Raw genomic sequence first — 20203 nt, 5'->3', positions numbered from 1 at the left:
TCCCAGTAAATATAAAATAGACAAGTCATTTTATACCTTCACACTGCAATCCATAGTCTTACAAAGCTCTCCAAAACTCTCATTTTAGAAAAACAGCAGAAGCTAACTCTGAAGGAAACCCAGTCTCACAGCAATCACTTCCCAGCCTCCACACAAACAAACTGCTTAAGCTGAGATAAAGCCATCATAATCAGTGCCAAATGAAGGGCAATATTTTATCTTAATACAAATAAGAGAACATAGTGTACAGAGTAACAGAAAAATATACATCTTCAGCCATACAAAATGCACAAAAGCTTTCCTGTTGAAAGAATACCTTGTAGCTGACAGTCAGATATTGTTAGTTTTCTAGATGACCCTGCATTACTAAACAAGGGGAAACAGAGACCCTTTTTTTTCCCTAGGAGATAGTTGGTAGCTTTACCTGTATACCATTAATTCCCTCCCTGCGGCTGCGGCTCTGCTAGTGTTGGACCACCCACCCCACTTCATGCCTGAGATAGCTCCACTGGATGTAGTGGCTGCTTCGGTGTTGGAGGTGAATGGGGTGTATAGCCCTCCATAGATTTGCTGGGACATACATGCTGATTAGTAGAGTTAAAAATATGGGTATAGGCACAGCTATGCCTTAAACGATCATTGTTCTTGTTCTTGAAGGGGACCAGTCAATTCATGTCAGTCAGGAAGGTGGTTTTTTACCCAGGAAGGAAAAAAATTCTCCTTATGTGAGCAACATCCACACCACTGAGGCTCTGCAACCTTCAGTGTTGGGGCAGAAGACATCTAAGCATGGGCTAGCCTTAAAGCCTAGGCAAACTGGAGAAGGTAAAGCTCCTCACTTACTTTAAAAAAAGTTAGTATCAAGCTAGAAAGTCAGTAGCAAATTACTTTAAACAATGGATTTTTTTCATCCATTAACGGAAATACGGTACGATTTTGTTGAAGGTTTAGGTCAAGGTGATAAGCTATAGGGAGTATTGGGTGTGTATATCGGTATGGTGGGGTGTCTCCCACTTGCAGCTATTTATATCTCTGAGGGAAGGTTAAGGTTAGTAATTTAATAAGACAGCCATTTATTCTGTGGAGACTAACAGTCCTGGGGTTAGGATGTAATAATCATTCTTCTGCTTTAAAAATGGTTCTCTTAACAAATAGCAGTAGCTCATTGCAATTTTCAGTTGTACAAAATGACATATTTTCTATGTTACTATCAAAATATTCTGCATAACATTAATTTCTGTGCACTTATTAACATATGTACAGAACAGTGTTTCCCAATAGAAATCAGTATGTTCCTTGCTGATCCTCTTTGCCCTAGATTTACCAAAACCAAACCAGAAATTAATTGTGTTAATAGTATAAAATCTCAGGAGAGAGAAAGGATTGAAGGTTTATTTCCCAGCAGCAAATGAATAAAGGAACTCCTTCAAGTTAAAGTCTAGCCAAGATGCAATTTTAACCAACCATAGTGAATCCAGGCGAGCCAGGAATATCACACATTTTCCCGATGCATTATGTTGAGTACACAGAAGCAGAGGAATGTAAACAGACAGAAGGCACATGAAAGGCCCCAATCCATTCTCCATCTGACGGAAGTGCAGATTTCATAATTCTGTCATCAAGAGTCTTTTCATCATTTTCTCTCTCTCAAGTTCACGCCTCAGAGTCTCAGCACTGTGTAATTAATGCATAAACAGCCAATTATGGGAACAACAATAAGTCTCAGATTTCAATTTAAAATAATTAACATTTTCAAAATACCAGAGAAGGGGAAAAAAGGTCAGAGTCAATTCAGTGAAAAAGCTGATAACTGATGGCTGATTCAAAAACAAGTATCGCTTGATATTTCTGATGAGCAAACAGAGGCAATAAGAAGGATATAAAAAGATCTAATGGCAAAACAGTTTATAATTTCATCTAACCCCCATTAAAGGCTACTGATTTCAAAGGAAGCTGGACAAGGACTCTAAAAATGGAGCAGCTACAGCAAATGCCATTATGACAGACTGCTGTTACAGCCTTCTGCTCCTTGGTGTGATCTGATATTGAGGGATATCTATATACATAGATATATAGCTATGCTGAATTTACCACAGTCCTGAACATATCAGGATGCCATAATCAGAGCCTGAGGTCCTTGCTCTCACCAATTCACTCCAGAGCCCAGAGGATTTGTAACCCTGGGAATGCCCTGGTTTAGTGACTCCATTTCTGATACTGATTACCATGCTGTTCTGAAAGTTATGTATCTCACACTTGTAACACAGTTTGGAGATTTGCAGCCCATTCGTGCACAAACAGGGGCAGAATTACCCACTTGTGCACGAGACATCTTATAGAAGCTGAGTTCAGCACTACAGCTTTAGAATTACTTTTTCACTGCAATGATACATTTTTAGATGAGTAAGCAATGTTGAATAAGTGTGCAGGTGCAATTAACCAGCTGCAAAAAATAATTAACAACCAAAAATGGGAATCAACTGTGAATCCAAAAGCATAAGAGATTAATTCATTATGATGCCAAAGAAATACTTTTTTCTTCATAAGCCTTGAACTATTTGTGCTCCAGAAGTAGTGACTATATCCATTGCTACATTTAGATTCAGTAAATTATCAGCTTGGGAAGTTCAGCTTTGATGAAATTATAGAATAAGAAGCCAGCATGCAAAACCAGTAGGATAAAAGAATAGAAAACTGAAAAGGATCTGTCTGTAAAAAGATGGTATAGCTTGTTGATTCTCTGAGAAATTACATGACCACTGTAGCTTGACATTACTAAAATAGCTAAAAAAAAAAGAAAAGAGAAAGAGGAACAAGAAAGAAAACCAATGCCTGTTTTTCATTTAGAAGAACAGACATTTCTCAAACTCAGGTTTCCCCCATGGACATCTAATTTCAAAAAACAAATTGTAACAGCAGTTATTAAAACAAAACTTTTGTGTTTCAGGTAAAATGACTTGCCTGAGGAAAATCTGCACAACCCTTTTGTCTCCAGGCCATTGGTCACAGAAATTGCATGCTGCTGGCTGCAGCAGTTAATTAAGGTAGGCTTTTCTTTATCTCAGAGCATGAAAGTATCAGTTACAGATATTTCTTTACATAATCCACTTATTCTGAAGTAGTCAAGAAAAATCTTTCAGTATAAGAGAAAATGACACTTTATGGCAATTATGACAGAAAAAGGGAAATCAAGCTGATTCCTCCAATGCAGAAAACATCATAGTATTTCTGTGAAAGAACTGCACAGTACCTGTCTGCCAGCGAAATGGGCTTATGTGACGTATATACTGTCTGGACTGTTGGAGTTGGTATAGTCTCTGCCAGAGACCTCAGCACGGGTGATGGAGACACCAGCGTAATCTTAGGAGATGACTGCACCCCACAGCATGGTAATTTGCTGTCTGCAAATTCTGCCTACAAAAAAAATATTTATACACACACAGAGAAAGAAAAAAAATTGTAGATTAGCTTCTACTGGTCTTGCCATCCTTCACTATCCAATTCATTGCCAAGCACACAGTAACAGCAAGTAAGAATGAGAACAAATTGGAGGCTGTGGCTAAAATCTCTTGGTGCAGCCTCTGAAGAGGCTCCACAGCCACCTTTTTTGATGCCTGAGGGACCAGTCTGATTGCAACATGCACTGAGTGAGATGACATGTATGGGACTGGCAGCACTCAGGTAAAAAACATTATCAGTTTGGAGAATGACACTTATCATTATTGTATTTTCCCTAAAATTATGCAGAATGTTGACAATATGAGATTTCTGGAATATTCTTCAGGAATCATATTGTGGGTCTTCTAACTACTCTGTTTTGTTAACAGCTAGGAGTCTGGGCTTTTAGGAGTCCAGGTTTCAAAATCTCCATCTTTTTCCCACTTTTGCTAACTGAAATATGCCTCAAGAGAAATATTCTTTCAGTATCCAATGAAAGGCAATGTTAAAACAATATTGGAAGTGTAGATTTAAGACAAACAGCAAACAACCATCTCCTGTCTTTTAGGTGAGATATTTCAGTGCAACAATATTAGAGCAAAGACAGGGCTATTTTTACAACCAGAGGGGAATGATCCCTAAAAATCAAACAGCCCTGTCTTGCTTTTTGGCATGGGCTATTTCTTATGCCAAACCACAGCAGCTAGTGCCTGTGGTGCATATCTGACCCTGACCTGGGAAAAATACAGAGCAACCGCAATTGTCAGTGTGTCAGGATCATTAAAACACACTCCTACTGGTATCTTTATCCTACCTTTCTTCCTTGGTGACTATTTCTTCTGAACCTGGTTCAGAGTCTAAGGCAGAGAGGAGGAAAAGTCACCATCATAAGAAAGCAGCTATTTCAAGAGCAACCTTTTTTTGGTCTAATTATTTCTCAAATTCTGCAATCCTCTGCAAGGGATTCACAAACTTAGTTTAAACAGTGGGAAAACTATTTGAACCCAGGCTTTCCTGGGCTGTGTTAGGTTTGCTTGCTTATTGTCACTTTTTAACATGTTTAAACACATCTTTAATGATCCAAAATAACCTCTGAAGCAAAAGGAATTCCATTAATTACACAAAATTAGTAAAGTGGGAAAATGTAAAATCAACTAAAGAAACTCTCCTGTGTGTAAATAATGGCTAATAGGACCTATTCCAAATTCTCTGTAATTCAAATTTTAAAACTCAACCTCACAAACTGCAGGAATACGAAATTTGGTGTCCCTGTGCTTCGAGGACTGCCAGATCTTACTCTATGGCATGAGAAGAAGACATCACTCTGAAGCTGATGCACATTCTTTCAGCCTCACTGAAATCAGCAGAGTGATGACAAATTACACTTGCTGAAGAATTGCCTTGAGTCCCACAGTGTGTTTGCTCTGGATGATTATTTTACAGTAGGTATCCAAAGCATCTTTTTATACATATGTCTGATTGCACAGTACACTTAAGCCAAATATTTAACTGGTCTAAACAGATATAATTTCATTAATTTAAATCTATGTGGCTAACACATGCCTGAGAATATGGCCATCATGCCTACCACTTTTTCTGCGTAAATCTCTGAAATTCAGAGAGTTCCTGGGTTGAAGCTTATATTTAAAGATTACAGGTAACCAAGTCATCTAATTTTTCATCTGATCAAATCAACACAGCTGCATATACACCACCAAATCTGAAGCTGTACATGAAAGGTAAAGCCTTCTAAACATCACTATACATAATCCTTTTCCTGCTTAATAACATTCCAATGTTTTTTTCCAAGTGGGGGGTGGGGGGGGAGAAGAGAGAAAGGGGAAGTGAAGGGTAAGGGGAAGCAAGAACAGGAAAAAAAAAAAGAAAAAAAAAAGAAAAAAATTACCAAACAATACCATCTGGGTCTGCATGTGACTGGAGACCATTCAGAGTTAGATCTGCCTGCAGATCCCAGCTACCCTTCCCTTACAGCTCCTGCTTGTTGTGTAGCTCTCTTCAAGCCCTCAGCAGTGCACTAGGATGATCTAAAATGCTGCTGTGGTGAGACACCTCCCTTAGGGCTGGGACAGAGGGCTGTGAAACACAGGACCAAAGCCACCTAAGTCTCCTAATTGTTCTCCCATCTCTGTGCAGTCCCATGGATAGCTGCTTGTTCACCACAGATATTTGTAGATAACTCACTAAAAGGAATGTATGATCCATCATGTGATGGATCATACTTAATTTGGTTTTTATTGCAATGGTATTTTAAATATTTCTGTTCTCAGTTTTTGTCTCCACCCTGTCCAGGGAAATGGAAATTTATGGGGAGAAGATGGGATTTCAGAAAAATTAGTTTGAATTTTGCTTTACTTCTTTTCTCCTGTCAGAACACAACAAAAATTCAACATTTGAATTTGCCTTGAAATAGCCATTTTCTGCAATATGGAAATTTCTGTGGGTAAATATATCAGTATACCTTCTGTTTGTATTTAAGAGTTCTGACACCCCATATTATGAAAATGTATGTTATATAGCCCTCCTAAATTTTGCTTCCATCCTAACTGTCAGAGACAGATAAATAATGTCTGACAATCAATACCAATTAGTGGGAAAGCTATTTTGGGGGATGCATCATTCTGCTTAGATAAAGGAGTACTGTGAAAAACACAAGCACTGTAACTTTGGGTGAGCTTTTATCACAATTTTACATTGTGGGCTTGGCTGACATAATGAAACATTGATGTGACATTCCTGTGTACTTTCAAATGCATTTAATTAGAGCTCAACTGTGGCACTCACACAGCTTGGGAAGGCTAACTGACTTTGGCTTTAAAGTACATATTTGGAGAAAAAACACATTTACATAAAAGCCCATGATCAGGTTTATTGTGAAAGAAAAGCCTCTTTCTTTAAATCATTAAATACAGACAGAACCTTCACATGACCCAACAGTGAATGGAGTTACTTATCTTGGATTATATGCCAGATATAGATTGCTGCAACCAGCAAAATGTAAGGTCAAAGTCTGAAATGCTTCATTTTGCAAATGTTACTTTAAAATTGTAAGTAATTTTATATGGCGTTTATAAGCAGAGTGTTTCTTAAATAGTAGTTAATATTGTCATACTTTTTTTGTCATACTTATTAGATAATGCCTCTGCCACCAAAGCAAGATTTCTATCATACTTACTTTTTAAATTGTCAGATAATTGTTTTCTGTTTGTATGTAGTTTACCTCACCAAATTCCCTAAGTCATGTCTTCTGTGAAAATGTAACAAGAATGAAGTTCAATATTGGATTCAAGTTCTTGCGTAAACATGAGAGTTTGTACAAGGATACCATTGTAGTCATTCACACACTAACTACAATTCTTTAAAGTTCAGCTGTACATTAAATGAAAATCAGGGCCCTCTTTGTGATGGCACAGCAGGTGGTTTCAGACAGGAGGCCATGCAATTGCTGGACAGAGGACTAAATCTTCCCATTCCCTTACTGCTCCCTGTAAAGATGTTATGGAGCTTCACCAGTGTCCTCTACAGTCCTGAAATGAACAACATTTTGGGACTGACTTCATTAGTGGTGAACCTTGTCCTTTAACTTTTAGTCCTCTGTCTAGTAAGCAGCAATGTCTGAATGGAGGCAACATTTTGTATAATAGGAATATTTAATTACTTTGTACTCTTAATTTCAACTTAGAATTTATCTTTTTTATTTTTTTGAGGACTGCTTAGTGCATAGATTTCTGACACTTAAAAAATCAGTTGGAATTGTGTTAAAACACAGTTTTTTATTCGTACGTTCTACTTACAGAAAACTGTGGTACTGTTGTAAAGGGATCGAAAAAAGGATTAGATGTATCAGCAGGGAATGTCTTTATCTTTAAAAAAGATAAAGAAAAAGATGTTACTTTCAGAGCATAAAAATGCAAAAGAAAAAAAAAAAGCAGCAAAGCATTGCAACTACAGTGACATATCCAACAAATCAGAGCAGTTCAGCAGTGCTTGGACCAGACCCAAAAAAGACCCTTCCAAAAATGCATACAGAAACCTGATGATGAATAGTCAAAGCATAAATATGAAAACTTGATAAATTAATTTTACCATGTGATTAAATATGTTGAGCAAATACAGAGCTGGTTGCATACAATATATCTTCTAATTCTGTCACCAGAATTATTATGTGATTCTTTCAGCCAGCACTACATTTTAAGATATGCAATATGAAGTGCAGGAGCAAATTTTGCTGTACAGGAACTATGGCTAAAGAACTTGTGCTTTAAATATTTTAGACTTCCAAATTTTCACTTACACAGTTGCTACAGAAGATAAACAATCACACAAGGTGGGATCAAAAGAAAATCATATATTAAAAAACTATGGGGACAACTGTTTGTTTCAGGCAGCTAGGATGCCCTGTGTTGAGTAGAGGGCTGTGAATAAAGAATGATCCTTGGTGGTTTTTTGAAAAGTGCATAGAAACAAAGAGGAGAGAGATCAACATATCCATCTGCCAAGAGGGCTTGGTCCATGAGGATATAGTCACTGGTATGACCAGACCCTGCTGGGAGTCACTTCTGCCCTTAAAGTAGTTTTAAACATTAGCTGAAATTAAAAAGATATTAAAAGCAGCAACAATCTCTGTCCCACTTCAATGTGAATGCTGTTTCTCATTATTTTCCTTTTCAGAATATAGACATTATTATTCATTCATTCAGAGAGGACAAAATAGCAAATAAACATTTGAATTTTGAACTGCACTTCATGCTTTCCCTTTGGAAAATTACATTTTTCACTGTAAAGGTGTGCTTTTCACTTTATTATAGAAACTGCTGTGCATTGCTTTGTTATGCATGTCTTCAATCATAATTTACTAACTGCAGCTATACAACTGTTGTCTAATAATGAGGAAAGCTACCTTGAGGGCCCTGAGCTCCTGTAGGCCAAAGAAAAACCTGGAATTATGACATCAAATATAATTAAGTAAATGTACAGTGTTTATTTTGCAAATAAAATAGCAGAAACATATTGGCTTATAAGGGTACCGAGGGAAATTAACAGCTACCTGCGGGCTTGCTTCTGCAAACATGTGGAATTAAGCTTAGCATTAATTATCAGGCTTCTTACACATGAGGAGTATGGTTAGCAAAGATATCGTCAAGCATGTAAATAACTTTTTAACAGAGTAAAGGTGTTTGTAAATCAATTACACAGGCATAAATGAGCTAACAACTCTGCGAAGGAGAAATTATTTCAAATCACAATTTTCTATGCAAATTTATTAAAGGAAGTTTCACAGTCCTTTTACAATCCTATATCCATGTTATCAAAGTGTATTTGTGTCTGCTGTATTGCTGATTGAACCTAACTCATTAGACTGACACAATAACTCCTCACAAATTTGTTATTTTTCATTATACCCAGAGCCAAATCTGGACAGCTGTAGCATATCTCACTCTTTTGAGAGACAGCAAATACCCATGAGCCCAGGCTGACATTCGCAGGTTATGAAGGGTTTACAATAAGATGTTACAATACAAAGTACAAGTGTACTCAGTTACAAATAAAATCTTTGAGCCAAAGACAAACAGGGATGGGAAGTTAGTTGTTCATGTGCCGTATGAGTTTGATATCCCACAGCTAAAATCTCTCCAATTTTGCTGGTTAGTCTCATTAAGGAAATGAAGCACAGTTACTGAACACAGGAAAGAAAGATTATGCAGAATACTGGAGAATCCACTGAGATTTGGGAGCAGAGGCACATAAGAGGAGTCAGCCTGATCACGTGCTGTGACCCACGGCCATGCAGAATACCCTCTTATAAAAACAGCACTTCAATCTGTTGGATGTGCATGAGGCCAGCCTATGTACCAAAACAGGGCAAGAAATGGTTAATCTGGTTTAGTTATCAGTGTGAGTACCTCTCAGGAGTTGTGCTGTTTTAATCTTGAGAATAGGATAATGTTGACAAATGAAAGGCTCTCTGGATTATAAACCCCTCAATTTCTGGCTTTTGAAACAAAGTGGAAAGAGAAATTAGGGAGCAGAGGGGAAAACACCCATACCTGTGTTCAACTTAAGAGTGATGAACAAACCATCCCACTTCACTTTTAGTATTTATTCTTCCCCCCATATTTTTTTGCCTCTGAGAACAGGCCACTGTTACTCAAAAGTTACAACAGAGTTTATTGGTTTGGCTCAGGCCTTGATTAAATTATTGCTGCCAGTTTCCATAGGCAAGGTAGAGACAACACTGTTGTTGCCTCTTTAGCATTGGCAAGAAGTTCTTGTCTATTAATGGCTTGGCTCTTCTGAGTAGGAAGTTGGTACAACATCCTAATCCTACAATAGCAGAAAAAAATATATTCAAGAATATTGTTCAGACAGAAGATATGCAGGATGAGGAGACAGTAGCGTGGAACACATAATTATAAAAATTGGTTTATGTAACTTGATTTAGACATTTGAAAGGTCTCTTCAGCCAGGAATATACTTCACCTACTTTGACCTAACTGTCCTGCATGCTCACCATGACCAGCAGTAGCGGTTGCCAGGACCTGGAAGGGGGAAGAAAAGCCTGTGATTCCCACCCCACCACACAAGGAAAGCTGCATCACGGGTGAGTCTCTTCCTTACCCTTGCATTGGAGTTGAGTTTATTGTGTGAAGTCAAAAATCTCAGAGTAGCTCAGAAAGCAAAACAACTCCCTGACCAGAACCTAAATGTTATGCCTTCCCCACACAGCCTCTCTCCCTGTCCTAGGAGGAAGACATACCATACCTTTAAATATCTCCTAACTCACATGGAAGAAACTTAACTTTTCCAGGGTGCTTTCTTCTCCCTGTCATGGCAGCATCAGTTGAAAGATGCCACCTGAGAACTGAGAACAGAAGAAGGGCAGAGCCAACTCTACCACCTACTTCAAAGCTGCAGTTCCTCCAGCATCTGGAGACTCTCAGCAGCTGCCAGGCTTTACCTGGGATGGCACACACGAAGGGAAAAGGAAGAGGGAAGAGGAAGCAGGCAGTTCCATGGGCAGGTTGATCTCATGAAGCTGAACTCTAGCTGCTCAGATAAGTAAAACATAGTAGCTGTCAGTGCATGGATTGCCTATAGATCAGAGCGAGGTTTGCTGCCTGCTTTGATATGAGACAAAACAAGTAACATCTTTAAAATCCACAGCTGAGCACAATTCCTGTCATGACAGATGGAACAGCAATCACCCACATTACTCAGATGGGCATTTTCTGGTACAGTCAGGTTTTGCTCTTCCACAAGAGCAAAAGGGACTAACTGGTGTCACAGAGGCTACAGAAATAGTGTGAGCAACAAGAGGTTAGTGCTGTGCCCTCCTTAACAGCACAGACAGGCTTTTAAGTACAAAACTTGATTTCAAGCGCACTTGCTCTCTCTGTAGGAGTGCCAAGAGTCTTGCAGCCAAAGTCACAGCCATAAAACAACCTTTAAGGCAGGCCCCATGAGACACTGTTGGGTTGCAGGGGTGTGGCATGAAAGGGGAGTGAAGAAGGCTGGCATTCCAGCAGCATCTCACATGCTGAGGGCTTGTTTCATAACCTGAAATGCCCCTTGCTTCAAAGGTCAGGGTGCATTACCATAGCAGGACTACTTTGGACAAGTAGCTCCTTGCCTGGAATACTTAGCTTAGTAAGTTGGGAATTTACTAAGCCTAAAAGAACAGTTGACTCTCATAAAAAAAAAAAAAAAAAAAAAAAAAAAAAAAAAAAAAAAAAAGAAGGTATTGGCAGTATTGGCATAGTCTCAAGAGAAGTCCAATGGTTGAGTAATCTTTAAGGTGAAAAATCTGAAAACCAGTCAGATATAAGTCACATTGATTTTTGTGGGAAAAAAAGCGCAAAAATTTATTCCTCTGTGGATAATTTTCTGCTAGCACTCATAGATTCATATTGCATTACTGCTGTCCATTGGAGTGGATTCCTCCAATATCTTGGAGGAATCTTTGCCACAGCCAGAAATAATGAACAGCACTGATTTTCCTTGATATTTATATAGCAAGGAAGAATGAAGAACAGTGAAAGAAAAAAAAGGACAAAAGGACAAGACTCTTCTCCTTTTCTTTGCATTTGTGCAAAGAGTTCTTCTGGATGAAATTTCAAATATCAGTAAAAACAATTGCATGTTTCTGAAACACTTTTTAGATGAGTTAGGAGAAAAAAAAAAGTAACTTTCTCATATAAACAAATGGAAGTGGAAGGAGATAAAGAGAACTTTTGTTGAGTTAATTGATATAAAATCAGATATTTTGGTATTTCTATCAGAAGGGAATATTACAAATGTCCTTGCTTTGCCAAAAAAGTGCTACTTTTGGGAGAAGTGGACTTAATTTGGATATGTTCCCTTGCCTTTGGAATATCACTGCCCTGCTACAATTATCCTTCCACAAAGGTCCAGTAACTTTTTCTGCTGTTGACACTACTTCACTGCCATCCCCTGCACCTTGACTGGAGGCATTTGTAACATTATGGTGAAGACATGTGATCTCAGTGGGTTTGCACTGTCACTTTATATACTGAGCAGATGGAAGACAGACTTTAGTCCAAACACTTCACTGGATTCCCATGCATTGCAGCAAGAAGAGGCAGAGCTGCTAACACCTGAAGCAGTGTCATAAATAAGGCCCTCAGGATACACATGGAGCCAGATGAATATTCTGTTGTGCTTTATTTCAAAATACACAATGTAAGTTCAGTACCATCATACCTATACAGTACAGAGACTTGTCTCTACTCATCAAATTAGAAAAGGACATCAGCTGAGATGTCTGGAGGATATTGCACTAGCATTTACCTGTCCTGACATGTGACATGACTTAAAAAATACCAGTTAACCATTAAGCCTAGTTTCCAAAATCAGTGTGAAGGTTCCAGGCTCTGCAATTTTTCAGTAAAGCTCCTTGTCTGCTGTCATACCATTCCAGTGGCTGAAATGAATACTGAGGCAGAAAATGTAAAAACCCAAAGAGTTTCTGGTATTTTTTACCATGCAATATCTACAGGGACAAACAAATTCTTTTGGGTGGGAGCAGTTTCAGGCTCAAATGATGGAACACTCGGATTACATCAACCCCAGTTCATGTCCTTCTCGTGTGGCAACATAACCAGCATGATAGGTAGGCATAATCACTGCCAGCATGCACAGGGTGAAAATCAGACCAAAACAGTGCAGCAAACTTGCAACAGGACAGAAACATAAATCAGCAATACTATTGACTAATTAGTCTTGGAAAAAAAACTGTGTGAACTTAATGCCCTGATGAACCATATTTGGTGCAAATCCCACATGTGTTGCATCACAGGCCACCTTCTTTTCATGGGATGCAGGATTTTTTCTAGTTTTCTAATTGATATCCAGGTGTTGGTGTCAGCAGACAGATTTTGTTCACACTCATTAAAGAGAGCACTGCTGCAGAAATGTACTACTGAAAATACCCTGAGCCACCAAATAGGAAGTTTCTTAAGAGGATGAGTTTCTGCACAAGCCACTAAGCCAGGGAGGAAGAAGCTACATGTCCAGAACCTCCCTGCCCTGTCACTCTCTCTGAGGAGGCAGCACTGGAAAATCTCCCTCATAGCTCCATCTGGTATTTGGGTCTCCCTTACTCAGCTTGCAAATAACTAGGGGAGTCTGGAGTTCAAGAATTACAAGAATATTCACTGATTCCTAAGAACCACGCAAGTGAATCCAAGTCTTTGACTCATCTGATTTGGTGTGAGTTTCCACAGGACTACTGTACTGCAGTACAGAGTCCCCCTTCCCAGAGGTAACGCTCAATTCCTTCTGGTAAACTGAAAAAGCTCTACTTTGAAAGCTCCATGTTCATTCCACAGTATCTTTGATGAGACAAGTTCTCTTGGGGCCCCCTCAAATGGTGAACTTGCTGTTCCTCTGCTCACTGATGTACACCAGCCCTTCTTTGGACCTTGGTGCAGGCTGAGTCCGCCTGTCCTGGAACATGACCTGGCAGCATACACTGCTTTCTTGATGTCTCACCAGCTGCTTGTACTTCCCTGTCCATCAGGTATCTTCTTCCCTCTTAGAGTGACGCTGTGCAATCCTTCCTAACACAGAGGCATTGTCAGGAGGTGTCTACGTGACTCCTTGACTGTGCTTCAGTGACTTCTGTCTCCCAAATGGATGTCGAGGGAGTTCATGGGAGTAGAAGATGTAGAAGGTTCTTTCTCTGCTAAAGCTTGGATTTGCTGCAGTTATAGCATTTTACAGATACTTTATGCATAGTAGTTTGTGGCTGCAATATAAACTGTACACTATTTGCAAGCTGGTCTACCTAAATCACAGTAGTTAAGATGCTCTGGATATAATCCTGAATCTTCATGTCAGCTTCTGTAACAATTTACAAGGACAGCCCTACAAATTTGGTTGGTGCTAGTATTTGTTTTATGCTACCTTTAGGGACCAAGTGCCCTAGATTTTCACTCTAAGGACTGTAATTATGGGTTGCTAGCAAAGGGATTTCAGAGGTATTGGGAGAGAATGAGGGATGATGGTAATAGTGTTATTAAATCAGTCCAGCATCTCTACAGCACATTGGAAGAAAATGCATGTCCTGGATCATTTTTAAGACATAACTTTGCCTTGTGAATATTTTTGAGAAGATGTTCTTCAAAAGAATACAGAATAAGAACAATTCAGATGTGACAAAACAAGACAGTGTCCATACTCTCACAGTCTTCAGGATTTTCAGTACTCTTTCATTGGTGCTGTGAAGGTGAGCAAGCTTAAGCAGAACATGACCACAGAATGGGCTGTCAGCCCAGTCACCATCCCCTGAGGAAAATGTAGCAAGGCAAAATGATGTCACAGTCTTGGTGGTTTGGCTAAAACGCAGACTAAAGATTTGCTTGGTCTTTGTTTAAAACACAGAAATGAAGCAAAACCAGATAGTAGTAGTTATCCATGGTATATGGTTGCTCCCCAGCAGTTGCTGCATTAGTTGCATTTCTGGGACAGCTAATGCAAAGTTACCTTTTTTGTCCCTTGGATTTTACCAATAAAATCAATGGTGATCCGGTGGCAGGTGCTATACCACATGCATAGCCAACAAAATCAAGTGGCATCTCTGCAGGTGAAGGCTGTTTTCACAGAAGAAAGTCACTAAAGATGGATAACATGAAGAGGAGGAAATGAGTGTTGTGATTCCTTCTGGTTGAGAGTGCCCCAGGTAAGACATATACTTCCCAATTTCACTACCAGCAAGCAGACTGTATTTTGTACCAGATGGAAAAACTCATCCCTCACCACATCTGATTATTTCTAAGTATAGACACTGATGGCTCATCACTCAATAACTGTTAGTTCACCAAGACTTATTAACACAGAGACTTCGAACCCAGGAACATTCCCACAAAGTCTGATTAATAACCATGTAACACACCTGCCCTTTTCTAGAACCCTCAGGATCACATTCCTCTCTTGAAAAGTTATGACACATTGACACAAATAGTGTACTGCTTGACCTTAGTCCAACACAAACAAAGTTTGTCTCTCTAGTGTAATCAATCTCTACTTGTGTAAGAGCAAAAGCTGGCTGAAAGTCCTTAAGGATCTAGAAACTCAACCCATCACAGTCTCCTTGAATGTTAGGATAGTAAGAAATACTTTGCACCAATTTTCTGTCCTATTTTTCTGGGCTATTGAGCTCTGATAAAATCCCCAGGAGTTTATACAGTTCATTATTATAAAGGAAAAGAATAGCACAGGTAGATTAAAGTCAGTGGAGCTGCAGAAAAAGTGTTAAAATTACAAACTGGTGCACTATTTATAAATCTATACAGAAGAACACTTGAGTGTATTTTCAGCATGTGACCAGTCCCAGGTACTACCGCAGCCTTAATCTGTGCATGTGCCTACAAATTTTGGTGACCTCTCACAAGTTATGATCTCAAGTACACATAAGAGTGCTGACTGCTGTGCTGTGCTGTGCTGCAACTGTCTCACTACTCTAAACATCTACTCTGAATTAAGCTTCTATAAGACAATAATAATTTTCCATCATAATATGTCACCTTTTCCAACATGCATCAAGGAAGCAGAGTATTGCTTCTTTAAATGTAGTGGATACAAAACTATTTGATCCTATCACCAAGACCAGCTGGAGCAGAAGCTGAAAGTCTATAGTAGAAAGTAGAAGCAATGTGTTGCTTGGTTTAAGATTCATGCATGAACAAATTCAATCCCATATCTAGTAAATGTTTTGTGATAAATGTTATAAATTAAAACCTATTTATTCATGACCTCATTCCCTTGACTATGAATCATTCATATTGCCAGCCACCAAGCATTAAATAAACACAAAGATTCTGTCTTGACTGCAAGTAAAATCTAGTTGTGTTCAAACACAAGAGCTCATTAGGCATATACAGATTCAAACACCTGCATTGTAATACTTTGCCAATTCAGTGCCATGAAATACATCAGATGCCTCTGTGTCTGTGGGATATTACTCTAAAAGCCAGTCTCCCAGTCTGAGACATTGAACTCAGGTATGTCCCATGGCTAAAGAGATTAGTCCTAACCAAGGGATAATCCAAATCAATTAGGGCTATTAGCACATAACTCACTTTTGCCCATTCTTAATGACGAAAGAAATATCTCCTTTGGAGCAAGAGCACAAGTACAGAACTCTTCTGCTTGGCCCAGGAATGACAGCAGTTTCAATGCCAGAAGGCTGTTCTCATTTGAGCAGAGCTCTGCTTCTCCACATTTTGTTTTTTGAGCAAAGGATTGAGAGGATCCATTATTAAAGACATCTCTGTGAAGGCAACTGAAAAACATTATAACGTTGCAGGGAGCAGGAAAAGTAAAATGGAAATGAGAGAGAGGCCAAAAAATAACAGTCCTCTCCCCAGAGATCTGCTTGTGGCACCTCTTCAACAGAAGAAATACACTATGAATAAAATGTCACAAGCAGATCCTGGTCCCTAGTCACCAACTTCCTGCCCATCCCAACAGGTGCTCACAGGCAAGCCAAACTGGGCCTGAAAATTTCCTCTGAGGCATGTTTCCAACACCACTGCCTCAAAGACCCCTTCCCAGCACCATGTGGTGATGGATGAGGTGAAAACACTGTTGTCTGGCAACCTCTGCTGATGTTGTGGTCTCTGAGAAGATTATAGTTTACTCCTTCAATTCAGAAAAACCATGAAGTCTTCTAAAATGTAAAAGGAGCAAAAACTGGTCCAGTCAACTTCATAACTTGGGAATGAGGAGGGGGCTTACAGTGATTTCTTTTAAATTTCTTCCCAAGAGCCCTGGCATAGCTCCAGGCCAAGATCCAGGATCTTGGGGGAGGGTAAGAGCAGGGTGTCATTCTGATTTGTTGTTGGGTTTTGGTTTGGTTTTGGGGTTTCTTTTGCAATCCTATGCCTGGCACTTTTTGAGTGTGCTCTCTATGAGCTTGGGAACTAACTGTTCCTGGTGCAGGAATATGCCCAACTTGAGCCACACTACAGATGTACAGAAAAAACTTTATCCATGCTGCTTCACCACCCCTGCTTTTGATAAGGAAGAAAAGAGAAAGCACAGTTTCTTCAACCCTTTCTCCAAACTAGTAGCAGCAAGTCATGAAAGATCTGAAGGGCAAAATTGCCTTAGAGGCACACACAAATGTGAGCTCTCCTGACCACAGATATTTTGAAGAGAACAAGCATTGTTTGAAGTCTGGGAAGCTCAGCCACTGATGCAAACACATGGATTCTATCTGTATGTGAGCACTGGAGCTTCATGGTGATTAATTTTGACAGTTTGCTCAACTTGGATGCAGCATGAAATGAGTGCCAAATTGTGCACAAATTCAGGTGGTCAGAGGCCCACTGTGCTTGGCACATGACTTCCCATCTCCAGCACTGCCAACAGGGCTCTCAGCAGAGCATGTGCACATGGCTGGCTGTGTATGCCAGATGGCAGGGCCAACTCCTTCATCACAATCCATCCTGGCAATATCTGGCACTTTGCCAGAAGAGGCCAGATGACATTCCACAGCACTGGAGCACTTGCAAGATTCTAGCCAACCTTTTGACAAAGGACTAATAAATGACATTAATTTGCTAAATTAGTTTTATAGAGGTTTTCTTTCCTGACCTCACAGGCTGTATCTCCTAGAGAGTAGGGGCATTTGGTCTTAGTTTGCTGAAAATGAGAAAAATGCCATACCATAAAGCAAGCCATAAATCCATAGTTCTTCCACGGTGGACAAGTTCCAAGGAATAATTCTGAGAAGTATGCAAGAACTGCTTTCTATTAATCAGGCTTAAGATGGTTGTATAGAATATCTACCTCTGTAGAATTTTTCTGCCTCAGCTCAAACCAGTTTAGCTTTTTTTTTTTCAAAGGTTCATATAAGGGATATGATCAGAAGGGAGTCCTTCCTACTGAGTTCCTTGGTTTGCAATCCAGTTACAATGATAGCTAATAAGTTAGAATTAGCGAACTCCTGTTTTCTTTTTCCCACAATTAAATAACAATTTTCTTCTATGATAATTTTCTTCTTCTACAATATCTGGGACAAGGCACAGAAATATGGAGTTATCATAGATGTGCTGAGGTTTATGAAAACTTCAATTTTATCAGTTTGACTTACTGGTTATTCTACTATTGCCATTCCTCTGAGTTATAAGATTTGTACTAGGCTTTGTATAAAGTCATAGCAAAAGATCTGTCCGGATGTAAATCTCACAAGTCAGTGATTGTATTTCTGTTTTGCTTTTGCTTGCTAGTAGACAGACTACAGAAAATTAAACATATATTATGCTTCAGTAGAGAATTTACACAATGTTGTGAATAACAGCAAAAAGCAGAATAGGCCAGAAGAGAACATCTCTGGTCACTTAGGTACCAATTGTGGTTCATCAAAAAGGACTGCTACTGCTTAGGAATTATCAGCAGAAAATGCCTATTTTTTCAAACTAAATGTGTTACAAAAGAAATAATGCTGATTTAATTTTCTCTATATTTAAAAAATAAAATTTAAAAGGCTTCAATCAGCACTTTGTCAGGGCAGTTTTTAGTGCCTAATTCAGAAATGACATTTTGGTTAGAAATGTGAGTTCATTGAAATTAATAACCCAACATTACTTGAAAATGAACCACTGTTTAATTTCAAATTGGCTTGATCTTTCTATCTACCCTTCTTACTACTCTCTGACATTCAGTTCAGGATATTTTCCAATACAGGCTTTTGAAAGGAAGATGTAGACAACCAGATTTTACTTTAATCAAAGAAGAAAAAAATATTTCCTATCAGTTCTGATTATTCAATTGTGTGGCAAATAAAAATAAAGTTTATTTGATCTTTTTGCTGGTTTTACAAGTTGAGTCACTCAGCCAGTCAAAAAAACAGCTCAGAAAGCAGATGTTCCCATTTTCTGATGGGGCCTGGAGACATTCAATTGAAATTTCACAGAACAGCCAAGCTGTTAGTATCACACTTGTTATCACACTGGAAAAATGTGAATTAGAATTACACATATATCAATTCATTAGATGGCTGGAAAGAAAACAAACACACAATAGTTACTCGCTGAAGTCTAAATGCAATTGTCACTAATCACAAAGAGGAAGAGAAACTAGGAACTTCACAGCTGCTGAGACAACATAATAGCTTCATCACGGTACTTATTGAGAGCAAATGTAAAAAGATACCTGGTTTCAGTCTTTGCACAGAAGCTGAGGATTCCTGTATCACACCGATTACTGTAGAGTGGAAGAGGAGACTCAGCCAGTACAAAAAGATGATGGTTTATACTCTATGTCTGAAAAGCACTGTCTATGTATTGTTCACTTTTTATTCTTCTTAGGCAGATGTTACACCTGCTTACTGTTGCTCAGAACATGGAACATATTTGCTTTACAAGTAAAGCAATAATCTTAAATAAAAAAGACACTGAGCAGAAGTATGATTGAACATATCAGACCTGATTTACAACAATTCACAGGTTATAAAAGCTTCGCTAAAGATTTGCCTTCTTTCCTTGCTGTAGGAGGTATATGCCAGCTGGTTTAAAATCTGTTTGCTTGTATTTACTTTATTCCTTTCACTTACTCTGATGTTGATTTCAAGCAAAAGAGAAAGCTGCTACTGGCATGGAATGATCCTTCTTTTTTTTTCTGAGGAGGCAGGAGAAAGGGATTTCAGGTAGTTTTCTTCTTTTTTTTTTTTTCCTTTTTTAAGCTTCAATAATGTTCATGACCCTCAAGTTTTCTTAACTTCCTAAACACTGCAGAACTTGTGGCAATTTATATCACTTCAGAGGTACTGAGAAAAGCTCTGGACTACAAATGATTAGTGCACTAATTGAACAAAAAAGAGAAGCACACAGATCATCTTGGACTGCCCTGTCTTTTTGGTGTTTGGCAGATGCTCTCCATCATCAGGGAGCAGACTCCCTGGACCTTGCCTGTCATTTGGCCTCAGGTCACCATTACTGCAGTCAAGCACATCCTATAACCCCTCCTATAAACTGATCAAACTTTACAGTAATTTCCATAACCACAGTACTTCCTTTTGGAGTACTACTCCAGAAACTACACTGCTTGCAAATGTACTTTATCACTTCTATAGTCCTTAGGAGAGCCATCTGTGAAACCCCAGGGTTTCATAGATTATTTGACTTAAAGCTAAGTAATTTTTTTTTTTTTTTGGGTTAGTGTTCAGCCCCACTAAGGAAGCTGGAACAGATTAAACCATCCAGCACCCATCTACATGTGCAGC

The 20203-nt window shown here is 38.9% G+C and overlaps 1 protein-coding gene across 4 annotated transcripts in view; it reads right to left on the bottom strand.

Annotated features, from left to right (window-relative positions):
• The window catches only part of EPB41L4B (erythrocyte membrane protein band 4.1 like 4B), a 169681-nt gene that overhangs the window by 3158 nt on the left and 146320 nt on the right, over positions 1-20203 (bottom strand). For 3 of the 4 annotated variants that reach the window (XM_068195510.1, XM_068195531.1, XM_068195540.1), the window contains 3 exons: positions 7251-7319; positions 3251-3414; positions 23-1674 (listed from right to left, as the gene is read on the bottom strand). In XM_068195510.1, the coding sequence (XP_068051611.1) occupies positions 1605-1674; positions 3251-3414; positions 7251-7319 (303 nt within the window). In that variant the 3' untranslated portion in view covers positions 23-1604. The remainder of the gene's footprint in view (positions 1-22; positions 1675-3250; positions 3415-7250; positions 7320-20203) is intronic. The other variant, XM_068195520.1, reaches the window with a different exon arrangement.

Source organism: Anomalospiza imberbis, chromosome 1 (genome assembly GCF_031753505.1).
Source record: "Anomalospiza imberbis isolate Cuckoo-Finch-1a 21T00152 chromosome 1, ASM3175350v1, whole genome shotgun sequence".
NCBI lineage: Eukaryota > Metazoa > Chordata > Aves > Passeriformes > Viduidae > Anomalospiza > Anomalospiza imberbis.
This window is presented reverse-complemented; position numbering and strand designations above follow the sequence as displayed.